This window comes from Mus caroli, chromosome 15, assembly GCF_900094665.2.
Source record: "Mus caroli chromosome 15, CAROLI_EIJ_v1.1, whole genome shotgun sequence".
Classification (NCBI taxonomy): Eukaryota; Metazoa; Chordata; class Mammalia; order Rodentia; family Muridae; genus Mus; species Mus caroli.
The window spans coordinates 79,431,974-79,452,208 of record NC_034584.1 but is presented as its reverse complement, the minus strand read 5'-3'; the positions used below and the strand labels follow the sequence as shown (position 1 = coordinate 79,452,208).

The window sequence follows — 20,235 nt, the reverse complement described above, 5'->3', positions numbered from 1 at the left end:
TGCTACAAAAATAGAACTAAAGCTCGACACCAATATATCCTTGCTCCTCCAGATCAGCTTGTCTCTGTGACAGCCATACTTTTAAGCAGAAGAGGCTATGGACGCCCCGTTCACATGAGGCACAGCACACTAGAGGCACTGCACATCCAAAAAAAGTAAAATATTCCTTTCTGTGTCAGGCAACATGAATATGGGCAAGATGTCAGCATCACTTTTAAGGAATTCTTAACTCTAAGTCCACCTGGGATGCAAACAGTTAAGTGGCCACATGGTCTCTCACCCATTCTCACGGCCTTTCTAAGTTCCAAAGGACAGGGCTCGGTGACAACTGCAGTGCATGGAATGAAGAGGGTGGGTTCTCAAATTAATTAACTGGAAATGAGTCATGTCAATGTTTTGGAAAGGCAGAAGGGGAGAAAAGAGATTGGTAGAATTAATCACAGTGAGAAACTTACTTCAAGTGCCCGCCAGAGTTCAGAAATCCAATGAGAAGCAGAGAATCAAAGGGATGAGGCACACTTGCCATCTGAAAGAGCGTACAGAATCCAATCAAGGGTCCCAGTCTTTGCCGAGTGAGGGCTGTGCCCACAAAAACGTTTATTACTACAAGAATAAGCACAATGTATATGACGGGAAAGCGAGTTCTACCCAGAGGGACAAAGGTGAGGCAGACAGTAACACTTACTGCAAAGAAATAAAGAAAACGTCCACTTGTAGTTTACACTCATTTACTCTAAAGGACTAGGAGGCTCCCGCATCTGTACCCTACATGTCCAATACTTGTGATTTCATACACTGCAGAGATGAGAGGTCCGTGAGATGGAATCTGAACGTGTTCATATGAAGATGGCATTCACTATGGAAAAAAAAACAGAAACCGCATCATAGGTACAGCACATCTATTTACAAGAACCATCAGACAAAGGAGAAATGCAGAGCTCTGCAGGTGTCATGGTACTGGGGGACTGGGAAGATCCTTAAAGGACGCATGCATCAACGCACAAACTCTTGCAGTGACCTCTGCTCCTTACAGGAAAGTCTCGTTCTGGTCAGGAACTTGTTTCTGCCATGAATACACTTCAGCATCTTTTGTATGTCATGCTCTGCATGAGTTGTAGTTTTAAGCAAATGGCATCATAAAGTCTGCCCAAAAACTTATCTGCAGTGCTATTCAGCTCTGTCAGTAACTGCGTCAGAAGGCAGCTTCTCTAGTCTTCCATGTTCCCTACAGAGACCTCTCAGTTCCAAGTCACAGAGATGCAGGGGCAGCTTTCTGGGAGGGACTGAGGACAGCTTACAGAGGGTACTTACAGGCGCGGGGATGTCATTATTAGACTTCAGAATCAGTTTATCCCCGCTCTTTTCAATTTCAAAGCCCATTTTCTTCAGTAGGGATGCATCTGCTAAGCCCTGCTCCTCCATCTTGGCAATGACATCTTGGTTTTGGCTGTTGTCTTCAGTGAGATTTCGCACAGCATACACCACCCACTGCATCATAACTGGAGCCAGAGTGAAGGAATTTAACAGACACCTTCCCTGTTTTTATAACTCCATGACTGTTAGAGGTAAGCAGTGGAGGTGTGCAGGATCTGATGGGATCCTCTAGAGAGGTAGAGGGAAAATACATACATATGCACTCAATGAGAAACCACTTAAAAAGCTGCGAAAGCACACATGCGCGGTGGGCCCAGCATGGGAGTCAGTGACCAGGCCCAGAGAATGGCTTCCTGAGTGAGAGTCTGATACACACACACACACACACACACACACACACACACACACACACACACAGACACAGACACATGGACAAAGGCTCAGAGCAGCCACTCTGAGGTTTATGAACACAGCAGTACATTTGCACTCCTGGGCATTTTGTCAAGTCACTAGGGAAGACAGAAGGACTCTGCAGACAAGTCAGAGGCGCTGGGAAAAAAAATCAGACAGGAAACTTGTTCTGTTTAAAGTGCAGTTATCAGTAAGAATGGTTTCCTAGGAGTCACCATGGAATTTCTCTCATTCAGTATTTCAGAGACAAAGCCTCAGCTGTGAAGGATTTGCTAGGTCCAGTGTGAAACACTCATGCCCTGAAAGCACATGACCCTCACTGCCTCCCCATACCCTGGCCCGCAAATGAAATGCCTTGCACAGTATCCCCACCTCTGATAGAAGCTTGGGGTCACATCACTGCATTATTCATGATGACTTAGGTGCTAGGAGCTGTGTAATACTCATGAGAACTGAAAACTGCTACTATACAGCATCCTGTAGGATAGGCACTACCGAGGACAGGGTTTTTTTTTTTTCTTTTTTCTTTTGTCTTCACTCTGGTCCAGAAGGAACCAAGGAGCCTATGCTATTGTAAATATATTTTCAGAGAAATAAGCCTATCTGCTCATGATCAACAGAGTCAGAATAATCGAATCTGGAGAGTTGTGGACGGAGCACAGTGGTTCAGTGTGCTTGCACAACATAGCATTCACTGGGTCATGGTATTGATTCCCAGCACACACAAAAGGAAGGACCCTTTACCTGACAGTCATTAGATACACTCACTCTGGCAGTTCCAGAGGAAGAGCGGGGTGCATGTGGCTCTAAAAGGCGTCAGACCAAGCTTCTGGGTCTGCCCTAGGCTTCTCTGGCAAGAGGACTGGTTCTGAGACACTTCTAGATTTCCAAATCAGAGGTGAAATTCAAGAGAAGCTGTCAGAATTAATAAAGGTGGGTGCTCTTCTTACAGTACTGAAAAAAAATGAATTAAACTGTTTCTCTCTAGTTCAATAACCTTACAGGAAAGTAAAACTTAATTCATTCACTACCAAGACTCAAGCATTAAAATCAGGGTACTGTATGATCAGGGGTATTTACAGGCTTTTCAAAGGCTGTGCTGTCCGTCTCTGTCCCAACCCTGGCTTACAGCTGTGTCAAGCTCTCTATATCACCTCAGGCCAGCCTCTACCTAAACATGACCCTTTCTCTGTCTAGCCTCTCGCAGAACTTCAGCATAGGGCTGGGCTCCTGTTTGTGGGACTATGGGGCCTGCACAGAGCCTGGCACAGAGAGGAGTCCTACTTAGCAGTTTTGAATGAATGAATGAATGAACGATCTGTTGGTCTTTGAAGGTTTATCACTGAAACCACTTGAGGGTATCAATGGCTAAGTGTTTCCGAAGGCAAAGAACAGCCGCTGTGCTTGCTGGCGGATGTGGAGTCTGCTTATCACTGCTTTCACCTGGCAATCTGTCTGCCATCTGTCATGACCAGGCCCAGCTCCTTTATAAGGCTCTGCTTCTCTTCTGAAAACAGAATCCCACAAATACTGAAATAAAACTTGGATTTGCAATTCCCCCCTTTCCACGGTCAGTGAGTCTCCACTCTGCGCTATTATAGAAAATAAAAATAACATTTGTGGTGCCAGACATTCCTACACAAGAAGTAATTTCTGGACAAATTATTTGCTGTGACTCTTTGTACACCTGAGTTGGCACTATCATTATACCAACTCGTCTTTCATTTTTTATAGAGAAGAAGCAGCAGCAAGTACGAGAAGGGCTAAAGGAGCAAACATTTGCAGCATAAACTCAAAGACAATGTATAAGGCTGGAGGCGGGGCTGGCTCACAGGTAGAAGAACTACCTGCTTTAAAATGACAGAGGCAAGACATTTTCTCCTTTCTGGAACTTTCTGGCTATTAACTTAAAGATAAGTGAACTTGAACAAATTTGAGGTTGCTAAGACTTTTCTAAGAGCACCTGCAATCAAAGGGCTTTGAAGGCCAAAGAGCAAAGGCATTTTGTCATTTCTAAAATTGGTAGTGACAAGTGCTAAGACGTGGACGTGCAGGCAGTGGAGGGGTTGGAGAGACTATCGTCACAAGAGCATACTGGGACCAACATCTCAGCACCTGGGAAGTCAGAAGTCAGTGACAAATTACCAACACCAGCACCTGTCACTTAACTGTGTACTGTAGCAGTCAAAGAACGACTCTGTGGGGTTGGTTCTCTTCATACATCCTTACATTGATTGGTTCTGGAGCTTGGGCTCAGGCTGATAGGCTTGCAGAGCAAGTGCCTTTACCCCGCAATGAGCCATCCTGCTGGTTCTCTTTCCCCCTTTTTATTGTGTGTGTGCATGGGTACACATGTGTGATACATGTGTGAGGGAAGCATGTGTGCTATGCTGCATGTGTGGAGGTAAGCATTTCTGCAGAACACTTTGGTATTGTGACCTAAGCCACAGTGAGCACAGTAGCAGTCAGCGTCATATTGCTGTTGCTGCTGCTGCTGCTGCTGCTGCAGGACCAGGAAGGAGGGTGTCAGTGCGGGTGGGGAACTAAGAATACCTGTGCTAGCTGGGCACTCCACGGGGTCCAGGCTCTGTGGAGTTAGTTCTCTCTGTCACTTGTATATGGGTTCTGGGATCAAACTCAGGTTGCCATGCCTGCAAGCACCTTTACTCACTAAGCAATGCTGTTAACACCAACATTACTACTTCTTTATGGTGAGAACATTTGACTTCTTGAAACTTAAGGTGCACTACTGTTAACTAGTCACCCTACTGTGCAACAGCACCCAAGCTCCTTCCTCCTACCTGACCAGAATTCAGAACTCATGCATGACAAAAGGAAACTATTCTTTCAGAAGGCTGGAAGAGAAAAGAGAAACCCTGTAAAACACAATCTTAAGAGTAGTCTGATCCACAGCGCTGGGTCATGAATATGCATGGCCTCCTGTTAGTGTGGTGAAAGGCTGCAGCCTGAGTAGTCAGTGCAGACCTAGACAGTCTTAAGTGTCACAAGGGAGATTAAAACAAGTCCCAGTTAATATTCACATTGCCCTCTTGTTCCCTCTGTAAAGGAACAGGGAACAAGAAAGAGTGGGGGAGAAAATTCAACATCTTCTAAAGTCTCTAATCCTGCTAACACTTGAAGTCTTTTATTGTGTGCTTAGCTCCTGAGAGAGCGCTTCTCCTGTTTCCATAGCTACTACAAATAGAAGGCATGAGCCTGTTTGTCGCAAAAGTGCCATGAAAGGGCTGCAATCAGCGCCGGAGCTCTTCTGCACAACACTCTGGTGTTGTGACCTAGGCCACAGAGACCACAGTGGCAGTGAGCAGCTGCTGCTGCTGCACTAGGAAGAACCTGTGTGGCTGGGGACTCTGTGGGTCCACCCTAAGCCTGAGGCTGAGAACAGGTTAGGTGGCTCAGTAACAGTAGGGCAGAAAATTGTAGGTAAAACTTCACCAACAACTCAGTACCAACCAGCAGACTGCTGGACAAGTCAATTTTAAATATAGTCAGCTGAGTTAAAATGCTACCTGATAATAAGACCGACTTCATTTGGCTATAGGCAGAATGTTTCCAGAACTCAAACTCAACAGACTTTAAGTCCAAGGATGACTGTTGTCAAGGCCAGAACTGTGTTTAGGAGCCTGCTGAGAATGAGGGTTGGCAAAACATATTCATAAACAGGTATTAATACGAAGTACATGTATATCCTAAAATTCAAGTAAAAAGCTTTGACATTTAAATTGCTATCAATGAAATGTACATTTTCCAAACCCATGCTTCATATAATATCTGTTTATGTGTATCACATAATAGTTCATCTTTACCTACACAGTATGTTGAAAAGCTATTTTAGACAGCGAGTCAGCGAAGGACCGGGATTTACGTGCATACAGCTTGGCAGGGGCTACTGCGATAGGGCAGACAGCAGGCTGGAGCTCTTCCAATAAACTGCACCGTGAGAAGGGAGTCAATGACAGACAAATCTCCTTCAAGGGTCTTTATGAACCATGCATGCCTTGCAGGGGTTTTCTGAGGACTAGAGTGAACAATAAACACCTGTGTCACTATTAACTGACACCCTTTCCAACTGCAAACTGAGGCTGCGGCTCACAGCAAGCAGCCTCCTACTAAAGCTTTCTGGAAATGCTCTACATTACTAAAAAGACAAGTGTGCTTACTTCCTTCATACAAAGCAGGGAGAACATGGGTGGGGGCTGGGGGGTACAGATCAGGAACAAAGTGTGCTCAGCACCCTCCATCCCCTCTGCCCTCAGAGCTGGGATTAAGAAGGTAAAGCATGCTACTCAAAAAGCCCAGCTTCATGGCACATGCTACCGCAGGGAAGAAGGGCCGCTACAATCATGGTCAGAGAAGAGGCTGGAAGGAGGGACCATGAAGAGGAAGAGGCAGACAGGGCAGAGGTGGTGCTCGCTGGGTAGAGGTGTCTATTCTTCCACAAAGCCATAGGGTTCTCTGCACAGGCCAACCATTCCTTGACAACCAAAGGTTGCTTTCATTATAAAGTTCATTTACATCATTGTTAACTTTCATCATTATCTTTGGTTATCAACACTCATTCACTACACACTATTGTCATTCAGAATCTACAGAGGATGGCTTAATGGGGACAGATCCTCCAGCATTTCTAGCATGGTGCTGAAAACAGGGTATGTAATAACCACCTCAAACCACCCACCCCAGCCCCCTAACACTGCTCTAAACTGTCGGACGATCTGGTAGCTAACGTCTTCTGCAGACTGTATTTTAATACAAGGGAACATCTGTGCCCCGAGCTTCAGTGAGTGCTCCATGTGCTGTTCCATGGTTTGCAGCCTGTTGTCTGAATGTCGTCTAACAATCACAGCTCAAGTCATGTGAGCATACCTGCCAACTTACTAATTAATGGCTCACTGCCAATGCCCAAAGTGGCAAAACGGGAAAACAAATACAAGACGGTGGGAAAGAAAAAAACACCCCGCCACATTTGTGAATTATAGGTCGCAATATGAAGAATACAGAATACACGTTCTTAATGCTTGCTATGAACAGCAGGTAGCTTCTGCCTATGCAGAGGGGAAGGCACCTCGGAACTATCACTCTTTAGAGGCTAGGCACTTTCCTATCCTCTCCAGCCACAGGGAGACACAGAAAGAAATGTCACAGAGATATGTGATACTGAAGAGCTCTCAAATGCCTCAACAGCACGGTCACAGGAGACTGGCTCCTCTGTGCACAGCCCACACCCGTACTTAAGAAAGGAAGGCCACACTCACTATCTTTACAACACACAACTTACTTTTCCTTTAAAGATGAGGTGAGATACTGTTTCAAGGGCTCCTCCGCGAAGCCCACACCTCTCCCCACCTTATGAAAGCTCTCACTTCCTGATAGCATCTGTGGGTAGGGTGGGGAACCAAGCCACATACCGCTCTCTGTCTGGACCCTGGCTGGGTTCCGGCCCTTCTCCTTCATTTCCAGATGTACATCATCCAGCATCCAAGATGAGAGAGAAAACACACTGTGGGCCCATCCAGCTGGCAGTGAAGTCATGGGAAGATGACATTCTCCCTGCCAGGCAGGCATAAGATGCACGGCCCACTCCAAATGCGTCTGTGGCCAGCAAGGGCTGTGCTCACAGGTCCCTTGTCTTCCCGGGGTTTTGGTGGTGAAGGATCTTAGAGCACTGAAACTAATTTTGTACATTACACATTCTGGAGTCCTTTTTACTGCCCACTTCAAAGCAGAGCGTGGTACAAAGCAGGCACAGTCTGGCATCCCTATCACACTACAGGTTTCAGGATCAGAAACAACCAATACCACTTCTAACCCAGACCACACCAAAGGGCTTTGGGGCCACAAGTGGTTCCATTTGTGTTTGGGGCAGCACTCTGACGTCACTTCTGAGACTAAAGGGGCTGCTGCATGCGGCACCCTGAGAAGTGCCCAACACATGCACCGAACACAGGGCAGACGAGCGAGCGAGTGAGCGAGCGGTGCCATGGAGCCCACAGGGGCTGCTTTCCTCGCCGTGCTCCTGCCCTCTTGGAAAGTGTGCTGCTTACCAGCCGGACTCGGCTGTACCTGAGCTGTGGCCTTTGGCATGCAGAGCTTACGTGATTTAACTACTTAGCCACAGGCAGCATGCTCAGGGCCCCGGTCAGGTTTGGGCTGTGAGATGTTAAGGAACACGCAGACGTATGGCACAAGCTGCACAGCCACCTTCCTCCTTGTCACTGTGGGGACAGATGGGGAGAGTACTAGGCTTCAGTCAGACCTAGGTCCCCAGCAACAGTGTCATGGCTGAGCTTCACTGCCTGAAAGGAGACCTCAGCCAGAGCAGAAAACACAGCAAGGCCCCTGTGCTGTGTGAAGAGATGGCTATAAAACATCTGCACAGAACTCTGCAGCAGAAGAGACAGCAGAAAAGTTGCTTCGTCAGAATCCATTCAGAGAATACTACAACGCCCAGTGCAGGCAAAGCTCTGTAAGGGGCGTTCTCTTCAGTGTCTCTGCATACAACAGGAAAGGTAATAATAACAAGACAAGCAGCACACTCACCTCCAAGGCGGTACCTGACTGGAGCTGTTGTGAGTACTTACTAACCCTGTGATTGTCCTCATCCTACTGAAGAGGTCAGTAACCTGTCCCATGTCATGCAATAAAGCGAGGGGAAGCCAGGGCAGACACGGGCAAACGTGGCTCCAGCACTCACTTATTGTGTCAGGGCCAGATGGCTTCTACACAAGCCTGAGGGGACTGAATCCCAGGAGCAGGGCACGCTTTCCTCCTAGCACTCTGAGTTTCATGCCCTGCCTAGACATTAAGAAAGGGAGGAAAGATGGCGTCTGAGACCTGAAACAGGTTTCTTTCACTCAAAGGAAAAAAAAAAAAAAAAAAAGCAAAGGACAACAGCAACCTGCAGCTAGCACTCAGACCAACGGTCTCTGTAAAATACTTTTAGAGCTAGCTAATAAACTACTGTTCAAGATGAAATGCAAAAGCAGAGAGAAGAAGTAATCCCATCTAAATTATAGGAGATTAGTGTTGGTCTAGCACTAATGACATTTCAGAACTAATAAAGTATAGCCAAGGGTCAAAAACAGTTCTGAGAGAGGAAGGATTAAATAAAGAACACAAACAGCAAAGAGCTTCTGGTGGATTTGAGAGAAGACAAGACACGGCAGGCAGCGACGAGCCAGGAAAAGCCCATCCTGTGAATGCTGGGGGCCTGGGCAGCTGGCACCCACTGTCCTTGGTGATATTAGTAGTCTCCCCTCCTCCAGAGGGGGCGCTGGTCATGGGTCATATGGCCCCGCTGATATGCTGCTTCTGACCCTTCTCCTCTCACAAGCCTCCAGGAAGTCAGCAGGCAGAAGAGGATGAGCCTGAAGACTTACATGGGATGAGACAGAAAGTGGCGTCTGAATACAAAATTAGGGGGCACGGCTGGAGAGCTGCTCTGATTCTGACTCTCCTACATGGGAACCTGTAAGCCTGACTCCTTATCTCGGAGTAATATGGCTCTTTAACCACCGAAGGGAAGCCTACAGCAGAAATTTAAGATATGAAAACAAGAGCCAGTAAGCACCTCAGACTATTTTAAAGTTAGGTAAGTTGTAGTGGCGACATTACATTTCTAGAGTTCCTTGATGTTATATGTCTCTTAGTTCCAGATATGCTGCTCTTGTGGGGCGATTAGTTACAGGTACAACTGCTGCATCCTGTTCTTCCAAGTTCTTACTACAGTCAGACAGGACGCAGTCTTTACTACTCTGTGTGCAGCTCAATGGTATTACATATGACGGTGTTAGACCCATCTCTACAACTCTGTGTGTGTGTTGGGTATGTGCATGCACATGTGGAGGTCAGCAGATGGTTATTGCTTTCTAATCTTATTGATTGATTGATTGAGACAGGACCTCTCTCTGAATGAGGCTTGTCATTTCGGCTTGGTTGGCTGGCCAAGTCTTTGTGCCCACAGAGGCATCTTCCCCACCCTCTCCATAACCTTTGCTGCTATAAGACTGAAAGTCTAAGCCCATTAAGCAGCAATGTTCTTTCCCCCCAAGCTGCCAGAAAACACCTTTCTACTTTCTATCTCCATAATTTCAACTATTCTGAGTACCTCTCACATGGAGGCAGAGACAACACATGCCTTTTGGCGACTGACTTATTTTGTGGCCTCAAGGCTTATTTACGTCATAGCATGTGATAACAGTTGCTTTCTTTTTCAGGGCAAGTAATATTCTGTGACACAAAAGACCCCACCCAGACTTCAACTGTGCTGTGGATAGGACTGGGAAGGGCCCCACCTAACATTCTTCTTGAACACCTTTTTTGCAATGAGTCTCATGATGCTACCCAGGATGAACTCCAAGTTCTGGGTTCAAGTGATCCTCCTGCCAGAGCTCTCCAGCTTCCCCGTTTCTATAAGAGTGTTTTATTTGCAGTTTGTTGAATATACTGAAAAATCCCAAATGGGACAGTAGTAGCAGCCTTGTCAAAAATTATGTGACCACACACACAAGGGTTTATCTCTGCGCTGAGTTCTACAGTATTAGTTCATGTGGTAGAATTAGCAAGCATGAGGACCGCAGCACAGTACTTCTGATGTTCAAGATCCTATGGACTTCAGAGCAGGTCTTCCCACTGAGCTGTACTAAACCTAAAGATGTACCAATAATTGGGAGTCACTGACAGAAATATCAAGATATTTCTATTTCCTTACACATTACTTTCCTCTCAAGAAGACCTTTATTGTATAAGCTTTCCACCTGCATGGTTAAAGTCATTCTCAGTATTTTATGATGCTACTGTGATTAGAACAGCCCCTTTTTCACAAGATTCACTAGTATTCAAAAATGCAGTTGTTTTTTTGATGCATGGATTTGCTATTTTAGTATTTTGTAGAGTCATTTACTGGTTGTAATAGTCTTGTCTAGAGCCTCACGACTGTTCTATCTGTGCAGCTAGTCACCTGGACAGACATTGCTTCCTTTCCAAGTCGGATGGATGCCTTTCATTCCCTCCTGCTCAACAACTCTGTCCCGTAAGAAGTGGGGGCAACCATCCTTGCTTTGCTCTTTATCTCACAGGAAAGGGGTTTAGCCTTGTGCAGTGAGTGGGATACCTGCCATGAAATTTTTACACAGCTTTTATTATGTTGGGATAGCTACAATGCATGTTAGACTGATGAACATTTTTTACATGAAAGGTGATGAATTTTGTCAAATGCCTTATCTGCATCGAGAGAATTGGACGTACATTGTTTTCACTTGTTCTGTTAATGTAGTTTGCCAATATGATCAACTTAGGTTGAGCCCTCCCTGAATTCCAGGAACAAGTCCTGCTGGTTGTTGTATATAAATCCCTTTTAAGTGTACAGTTGAATTTAGTTTGCTAGTATTTTCTTGATTATTTCTATTCAATATTCACAAGAAATAAGGGTTTGTAGTTTTCTTATAGTGTCTCTCTGGACTACTTTATAAGGCAATACTTCTCTCACGGAATGAAATAGAAACTCTTTGTTACTCTTTCTTCAATATTTTGGAAAAGTTTGAGAATGGCCAGTGTTAGCTCTGTGAATGTGGAACTCACCAGGGAAGTCCATGGGTTTCCAAGTGCAGGATTTCCAGGTGCAGGTATTCTCAGAGTCTCTGTTTCTTAGCAACTTAGATAATTTCCAATCACTAGAAATTTATTCACTCAGCTTAACCAAATTGTCAGTACACAACCCCACAGTACCTTTATGATTCTTATTTCTAAAGAGTCAGTAGTATGTAGTATTGTCCCTACTTCATTTCTGATTTTAGTAATTTGAGTTTTTTTTTCTCCTTTTTCATAGTCCATATAGATACAGATTGCCCAACTTAAAGAACCAACTTTGGTTTTTGTTACCTGACTTCATCCTGTGTATGTTAATTTATGTTATGGTATTGGGTCTACCCTGGAAAGTGCTCCAGGAAGCATCTGGGGAAACAGAGTATGCATTACATTCTGCACATGTTATAGATGTAGTTGGTATAGCGTGCCATTTAAATTCTCTGTGCTTCCTCCCTTTCCGACAGCCTGTTTTACATATTACTCAGAGTCAGGTACTGAAATAGACAACCATTAAGAAAAAGAGTTTCATTTTTTTTCTTGAGAATTATAAGTTTTTGATTCACATACTTTAATGTGCTTTTGGCATATAAGTAGTTATATTCATTTGTGATATTTTTAAAATCTATTTTATTTATATAAGTATACTGTAGCTGTTTTCAGATACATCAGAAGAGGGCATCAGATCCCATTATAGATGGTTGTGAGCCACGATGGTTGCTGGGAATTGAACTCAGGACCTCTGGAAGAACAGTTAGTGCTCTTAACTGCTGAGCCATCCCGCCAGTCCCATTTGTGATATTTTAAATTACAAAACCTTTTGTATTTATTTTGGCATGTGTGTGGGTGCCTGCATGCCACAGTATGTGTGTGTGGAGGTGAGAGGACAACTTGCTGGAGTTGGGTCTCGCCATATACCAAAGAAGTTTCAGGGAAGAAACTCAGGTCTTCAAGTTTGGTGGCAAGTGGCTCTACCTGTGCAGCCACTTTATATTTTGCATCTTTTTTGCCATGCTGAATTTTTGTTATACTGTATCCATCACTGTCTTTGTAATCCCTTTGGCTTTAGAGTGCATTTTGTTTGATGTAAGCTATCACAGCTCTCATTAATTATTTGCTTACTCATTTTTTAATCCATGCTTTTAACCTTTTTTGGTCTCTGAATCTAAATAGTCTCTTATAAACACCATAACTGGATCAAATTTCACCTACTGAGTTAAATACTCTTTGACAAGAGTATCTGTTCATATTTAAGTAACTATGAATAAGGATTTGCTTATGTCATTTTACTGTTTCCTGTAAGGTTTATGACTTTCTTAGCCATTATTTCTTTTGTGTATAGTTCACTTTTTATGGTGAAAAATTTTGAATTCCTTTTTACTCTCTTTGTGTATATTTTATACCTTTTTTTTAAAAAGTTTTATTTATTTATTTTATATGCATGGAGCTGTACAGATGGTTGTGAGCCTTCATGTGGTTGTTGGGAATCGAATTTAGGACCTCTGCTCGCTCCCGGTTGGCCCTGCTTGCTCCCGTCAATTCCACTCGCTCAGGCCCAAAGATTTATTATTATACATAAGTAGACTGTAGCTAACTTCAGACGCACCAGAAGAGGGCATCTGATCTCACTAAGGGCGATTGTAAGCCACCATGTGGTTGCTGGGATTTGAACACAGGACCTTTGGAAGAGCAATCAAGTACTCTTACCTGCTGAGCAATCTCGCCAGCCCTATATTATACCCTTTTAGATTTGTGGGTATGATTTTTAACAGTCTAAGGTAAAAACACTGATTTATAACAGTTTAAGTGATATACTTCTAAAGAGCTGTTCTTTTACAATTCCAACTGACTCATTTTTATTATTATTTGGTTAATGCTAAAAAAAAAAATCCTTCCACATTGTATTGCCCTCAGTACACTAGTAATTCTCTTAAATGTATTAGCAGCTTAAATTACATAGAAAACAAAATGTGGTGCTGTAAACCACTGTCATGATGCTGGTTTTGAAACTTGATTTACCTTTATCAATTAATTTCTTCATAGTGTGCTGATTGTTTGTTTGTCGTTGACATCTCAACACAAACCAGGCTCATGTGGGAAGAGGGAATTTCAACTGAGAAGATGCCTCCATAAGACTGGCCTGTGGGTAAGTCTGTGTGACATTTTCTTGACTGATGTGGGAGGGTCCAGGCCACTGAGGGCAGGTGCCATCCTTAGGCAAGTAGTCCCAGTTTATAAAGAATTATAAAGTAATATGAATGCTTCTGTCTTATTTTGCTAATGAATACATTTGTCTTTCTTCCAATTTCTTTAACATCAATTGGTATTTAAGTTGAGACACTAAAAGGATGTTCCCAAGGGACATGGCCCCATTGTAAATTTACAAATGCGTTTGCGATTGTATGAGGAATAGTTATATCATGTTAGGCGTACTTATGACCTTGATAATATAATACAATACAATACAATACAATACAATCCCAGTTTGAAAACAGTGGGGCACAAGCCCGTAAGCGTTCCCCCATAGCTTCTGCTTCAGTTTCTGCCTGGGCTTATTTTAAAAATGGGCCATGACTGGAAGCATAAGCAAAATAAACTCTCCTCCCAATGCTGCTTTTGGCCGCAAGTTTTATCAAGCAATAGAAAGTCATTCAGAACACTAGGTTTCTAGGTCCCGTCTGGTAGGAGCCTCTAATTTCATATGTCAGAACTACAAGGTCAGACAACCTATTTCTCTGGGAATGTTTTAATTTCTCAAGCTTTGACGACTGACAAGGTCCTTTTGGATGGTAGGGCTGTAATCTCCCTGCACCCCCCCCCACAATGAACCTCAAGAAAAACTTGGAAGATTTCTGATAATAAACTTCAAATAATTTTTGTTGATTGTTCTTATAGGTGACAAGACATTCTTCTCTTGCTGCTTCTAAAAGTCTCCGCTGTTTTTAAAGGTGTGATTATAATGCATCTAAGCATGAATCTCCTGAAAATTGTTCTTTGTGCTTGGGTGTGGTCTATGTACACATGTATGTACACTCGGAAGCCAGCACCGACACAGGGTACTTTCTCTGCTGCACTCCACCTTACTGAACCTGGAGTTTGAAGATTCAGCTAGAAAGGACAGCTAGCAAGCCCCGGGAACCCTCTGGTCTCTGTAAAGGAATTACAGGCTTTTTACATGGGACTGGGGGTCCAAGCTCAGGCCCTTATGCTTGAACTGCAAGGATTTTATATTGAAAAGGTTAACGAGTTTCTTAGATCGTCTTGTCTTTCTCACCCACCTCAGGAAGTTCTCATCCACCTCTCCTCTGCTGCACACTCCAGCTCTACTGGTCAGCTTGGTCTATTTCCCTCACCTGTATGTTTTCTGCCTACTGTTCTTTCCCAACTCAGAAGTCTAAGGGCTTGGCTTCTGTAATTTGGTCACAAGGAATTAATGAATGCCAGCTCAATTAACTCCAGGAGAATGTTCAGCCCTTTACAGGATCAAACAAAATAGATTTTTGTCTTTTCATGCACTGGCCCTAGAAAAACAACCCCTCAGAGCATGCAACACTTCCCGTTAAGGATGGCAACCCTAAAAACCAAATGGCAGTGAGTTACTAGTTAACAGTTTTGAATGGCCGTGGCTTGTCAATGTGTTGTCCAGAGCCCCTGTTCCTGCTAAAGTCAGTTTAGTCAAAAATCTTGGCAATTACTCTGGGTTACCTAGACCATGTTTCTCTATGGCAATCAGCTACCCAATCTCTAAAGTATCTTACTAAATATATATTACTCATGGCAATGGTATCTGAGAATAGCAATTTTAACGTTATTCATTTCCTAAACATACCTAGTCAGCTTTGTTTCCTAAACATACCAGGAAGCTAATGCAAGAAGAGAAGACAAATAGTAACTCTGCAAGAAAACTGGTACCTAAGTATTGCTGCTCTTATGAGGCAAAGCCTGCAGGGAACGTCTCTGTACTGCATCCATCAGCAGCCACGCCCCTCTCACTCTGATCCTGCAGCTTGTCTGAAGGCAGATCTTCACCTCTGGGATGACCATGAATCAGGGAACTGCCCAGGTTGCTTCAGTGGGATGGCAGCACCTGTGACACTGCTTTTGTGAAGCCACATGGAGAAAGGTGTGTAAGGCATATCACACAGGAACCAGACAACAGCTCTTAAGAGGCAGTGACCAAAGGGAGCCATCGTACGTATGGGGCATTTCTGCCTTGCTACTTTTGTTACATTGGCTATAAAAGTTCTAAAGTACAAAGCTGAGACTTACAAACTTGCTCTACCACACTATGCTGTTTGCACCGTAGAGAAACTGGGAGATATGCAAATATGTATCAGGATACTGATTACATAATTTAGAAAACGGTTCTTAAAAATAAAACAAAACCAAAACATTTGTTAGCCAGGTGTGGTGACAGAAGCCTTTAGTTCCAGAACTTGAGAGCAAATGGAGGCAGATCTGTGTGTGAGTTTGAGGACAGACTGCCCCACATAAAAGTTCCTGATTCCCAAGATGATGTAGTGAGAATCTGCCTCAAAAAACAAAACAGAACATTTATTTTTTGTGTCTGTGCATGTGTGCACAGAGAGGTCAGATGACAACCTATAGGTGCTGGTTTTCTTCCTACCATGATGGTCCCTGGGATGTATTTCACATCACTAGTCTTGGTGGCAAGTATCTTTATCAATGAGCCATCTTGCAGGCCTGAAAAAAGCTTATTGGCTCTAAATTTAAAATGCCCCAGAAGATAACTAAGGTGAGACTCCTTAGGCATAGGCCTAATTTTGTTCTTTAAAACTGAGACTTAGGTAATTTTTAGGAGTAGGAGTTACATAGTATCAAAGGCCAGTCAGCTTTGCACTTGGTGGATACAGGATACAGGACATCCAAGCAAGTGGCTTTTACATTACCCTCACAATGCTTTGGCCATAAACAGAATTGTGTCCTAGATCATCACCATTCCTGGGCAGGTGAAAGGAAGGTGAGATGCAGTCATCTATAGACTGAGCAAGCTCCCTAACAACCGACATTCTAGCAACAAGATTTCCTAGTCATTGGCAGTGTCCTTGGAGATGTCCCCTGAGGCTGGGCACAGTGACGTGGAAGCAGGAAGGCACTTGAGACTATTCACTCACTGGTGAACAAGTCCACAGCTCCCTGCTGCAGGACTCTGTGGACAGCCTTTACAAACCTAGCCTGTGGACTTCCCCTTTAATTGCTTCTCTGTGATGCTGTTGGTCACTGTTAGGAGCTGGGTTCCTCACGAAGACTCAGAACAGAAAAAAGTATTCCACTGATTATTTGAATTCTCAGATTTACCAAGCTAGGGCTGCAGTGGTTAGGGTTAACTGTCATCTTGACAAAACTTAGAATCACCTGGGAGAATGGCCCGATGCATGCCAGGAGGGGTTGGCTTGATTATTAGGCTAACTGGGGTAGGTGGCTTCAGTCCCCGGCTAGAATGCAGACTAAGTTCAGAAAGAAAGCTGAGCAGGAGCAAACATGGCTTTCTGCTTGCGACAGCTGTTTTAAGCTCCCACTGCCTTGACCTCCTCACTGTGTCAGACTGCTCTTGGAACTGGGAGCTAAAACCTTCTTTCTTCAGTTGCGTTTGTCAGGGTATTTCATCACAGCCAAGGGGAAGAAACTAAATAAACAGTGCTATGGTTCCAGGTTCCCAAATGCACAAAACACTAAAGACTGTCAAGTTCTGCAGAAACCATCCCTGCGCACAGAGGTTTTCTTACTTTTTAAAAGGCATCTCTCACATATTAGTTCAGAGTTACACACAGAAAGGTGCTGGGAAACACATTTTGGTCATAGTTGCTAGGGTCCATGGACCTCAGGATAAGGGATACACTTCAGGATACAGGACCACAAAGACACTTGGGATGGGTTTTCTAGGAGAAAAGGTCAACTGATGAAGGTGTTTTTTATGTGAGCTGTTTAGGGACCATGACAGTAAACTGAGGCACCCAACCTGGCAGAGGGTCATGGGGCCATTCCTGGAGAAAGAAGACCTATACAACTCAGGTCTTAAAGGGTGACAGGGTTAGAAGTACATCCTAAGATGGCTACCAACTAGCACTCAGTTGCTGACCACATTACCCCGGATCAGACAGCACAGCAGCAAGTTTTACCAAGGGACTACCATGTACTACTACCATGTACTACTACATGCTTGTCACCAGGGTTAAGACAGCACAGCTGCAGCCATCTCTTCCCCAAGAAAATACTGTTGAAAGAAGTGCAGCATCCAAGCAGAGAGAGGGCTCTCTCTGGGAATCTAGACATTTAATTACGACGAAAGATTTAGCTATAGAGTCAGACAGTCCTGGGCTTGTCCTGCCCCAACACACATGCAGTGGGAAGTTCTGGTCGAAATTCCAACTTTCCAGTTTCGGTTTCCTGATCTATAAAACTGAATCAGTCATTCCCAGCTCTTAAGCAAACTGTGCAGGACAATGGGTAGGCAGGCTGTGGTGAATGGAAAACACTCAGTAAATGATTAGTATTTTAGAATGAGGTGCAACAGACTCTAACACCTGCAATGTGCACACAGATCACGTTTTCATATGTATACAGCGATATACTCCTCATTAAAATTGAGAACATTTCCAGTACCTCGGAAGTCCCATGTGGCCTCTACCACATTCATGTCCGCATCTCCTACAACCAACCACTCTTGTGCCTACTAGAGAGGCATCATAGAGCACAGGTGCTTTCTCTACCCAGTCTCTGCACCTTAGCAGTATGTCAATGAAATGATCAATCTCTTGCACACAGCAGTCTACTCTCCTTCACTGTGTTCCACCACAGGCACAAGCACAGTGGTTTTTTTATTTAACTATTGATAAACACCTAGTTTACTACAACCTGAGAATACATAGGAGGAATACTACTGTGACAATCCCAGTAGATATCTGCTAACAGGCACATGCACAGTGCCGGCTCACAGAGCAGGTGTACGTCCCATCAGTGTTGGCCATCACTGACAAACTATACCCCACAGCGATGCAGTAAAACTCAGGCTGCTGCAGGAATGACCCTGCTATCACCTACTTTGCCAGACACTGGGATGGGGCAGTGGATAGAGGCTTCTAACTGTAGAGCTCTCTATAATGGGCATTGGATACCCCACCCCACCCCCGGCCCCGGCTCCCTCTCTCTCAAGTGGCATGCCAAGTCTTTTGCCTGTTTTTGAAAACTGAATTACCTTTTTTTAAATGTTAGCTGTTTTATAGAACACGTACCATTTTATATCAGTCCAGAGTCAGTAAGGCAAATAATGTCTCAGCCTTTCTTCAATAGCGAGTGCTCCGACCTGGGAGTGTGGGATGGTGTTTAGGGAACCCTGCCTCCCGCCCTCGGTATAGCAATCATATCTCCCATGACTCCTTCCTTGTAGGAGCTCTACAGTCCTGTTCACAGTGATGACACCCCTTGAATTAATGCTGCTGAATGGTGCAGGAGAGGCCTAGGGCACTCTACAGGCCCGACCTCCCTCCCCATTAGCAGGGGCCCCTTCTCTGAGTGAAGGGTCCTGGCAGTATTTCTGCTCTCTCCATTTCGCTCTGGATGTCAGTCTGGAGTGTCAGCACTATCCTAGCAACTGCAGATGAAAGTTCACCTTTCTCACATGGACTAAGAGACACAATAAGATCCAAGAGCACGCACTTGTTAAGGAGCCATGTGGGGATGTTCAGATGCTTCATAAACAAGGAAGTATTTCAGTCTCTACAACCCGGAAGGAGCGGTAGGGACTCACAGAGCTACTGAGGGTCCTGGGTGTGAAGAAGTGACAGAAAGCAAGTCCAGGTCTGTTTAGTCCTGGAGCAGACACACCTGCCACTGTGCCATGTTTCCTCAGCACAGGATGACATGTTACTATTTCTCAAAGGCTTACATTTCTCCATGTAAGTGAAATATATATGAAATATATATAAATATAAATGTAGTCTTTCAATACAGGGGGAGGGATTTAGATATGGAGATAAAGAGGGGGAGGGAAATCATAAAATACACATAACAACCCAGCTTAGGTTCTCATTCTATCCCTGTCCCCACCCAATCCCCCCAATAAAAACAATGTATGAAAAAACCCACATCAAGGACTACTGATCAAAACATAGATCAAAAAAGAAAGAAAAGAAAAACATTTCAAATAAAGTTCAGCTGTTTCTATTTGGGAACAACAACAAAAAAAATCCCACTTGCCACAATAAACTGACAAATGAGAAATTGACTCTGCGGTAGTGGAGCTGGAATTTTCCGATGGCACCAGCTACTCTGTCATTACTGTGGGTGACCCAAGAGGGAGTGGGGGCGATCAACAGCTGGGAGCTGGCTGGGCTCACATCCCTGACCCAGGAGTACCCCAATGCAGCCCTGCAGGGTTAGGCTCCCCTCTGAGCCATAGCTTTCCCCTGACAGTGGAAATCCTTGTTAGTTGCATAAGCTGCTTCCAACTAGAACAAAAAACCTTCCTGCCTCAGCCCAACCCCAACCCCAACCCCAACCCCAACCCCAACCCAGCTCTGTTATGCCAGACTGATCTTCCCATCTGCAGGTGACCAAGGAAGCAGAGGTCTTTACAGTGATGTCTACTGATTTCTTATGGAAAAGAATAGACATCTACACTAATCTTAGGCCCCACCAACAAACTTAGAAAATGTTCAAGGACACTATATAGCCAGTTTATCCAGGGGAAAATGGTGGTGCACATCCAAATATCGGCTCCCCCCTCAGACAGACGGAGAGACAGAGACAGAGACAGAGACAGAGACAGAGACAGAGAGAGAAGAAGAAGAAGAAGAAGAAGAAGAAGAAGAAGAAGAGGAGGAGGAGGAG

At 44.4% G+C, this 20,235-nt stretch overlaps 1 protein-coding gene across 1 annotated transcript in view; it reads right to left on the bottom strand.

The window, feature by feature from the left end:
- Positions 1–564: 564 nt before the first annotated feature.
- Positions 565–20,235, bottom strand: part of Atxn10 (ataxin 10) — a 124,922-nt gene continuing 105,251 nt past the window's right edge. Inside the window, exons 11-12 of the mRNA XM_021183843.1 lie at positions 1,312–1,499; positions 565–856 (exon numbers count right to left, since the gene is read on the bottom strand). Of these exons, the coding sequence (XP_021039502.1) occupies positions 854–856; positions 1,312–1,499 (191 nt within the window). The 3' untranslated portion in view covers positions 565–853. The remainder of the gene's footprint in view (positions 857–1,311; positions 1,500–20,235) is intronic.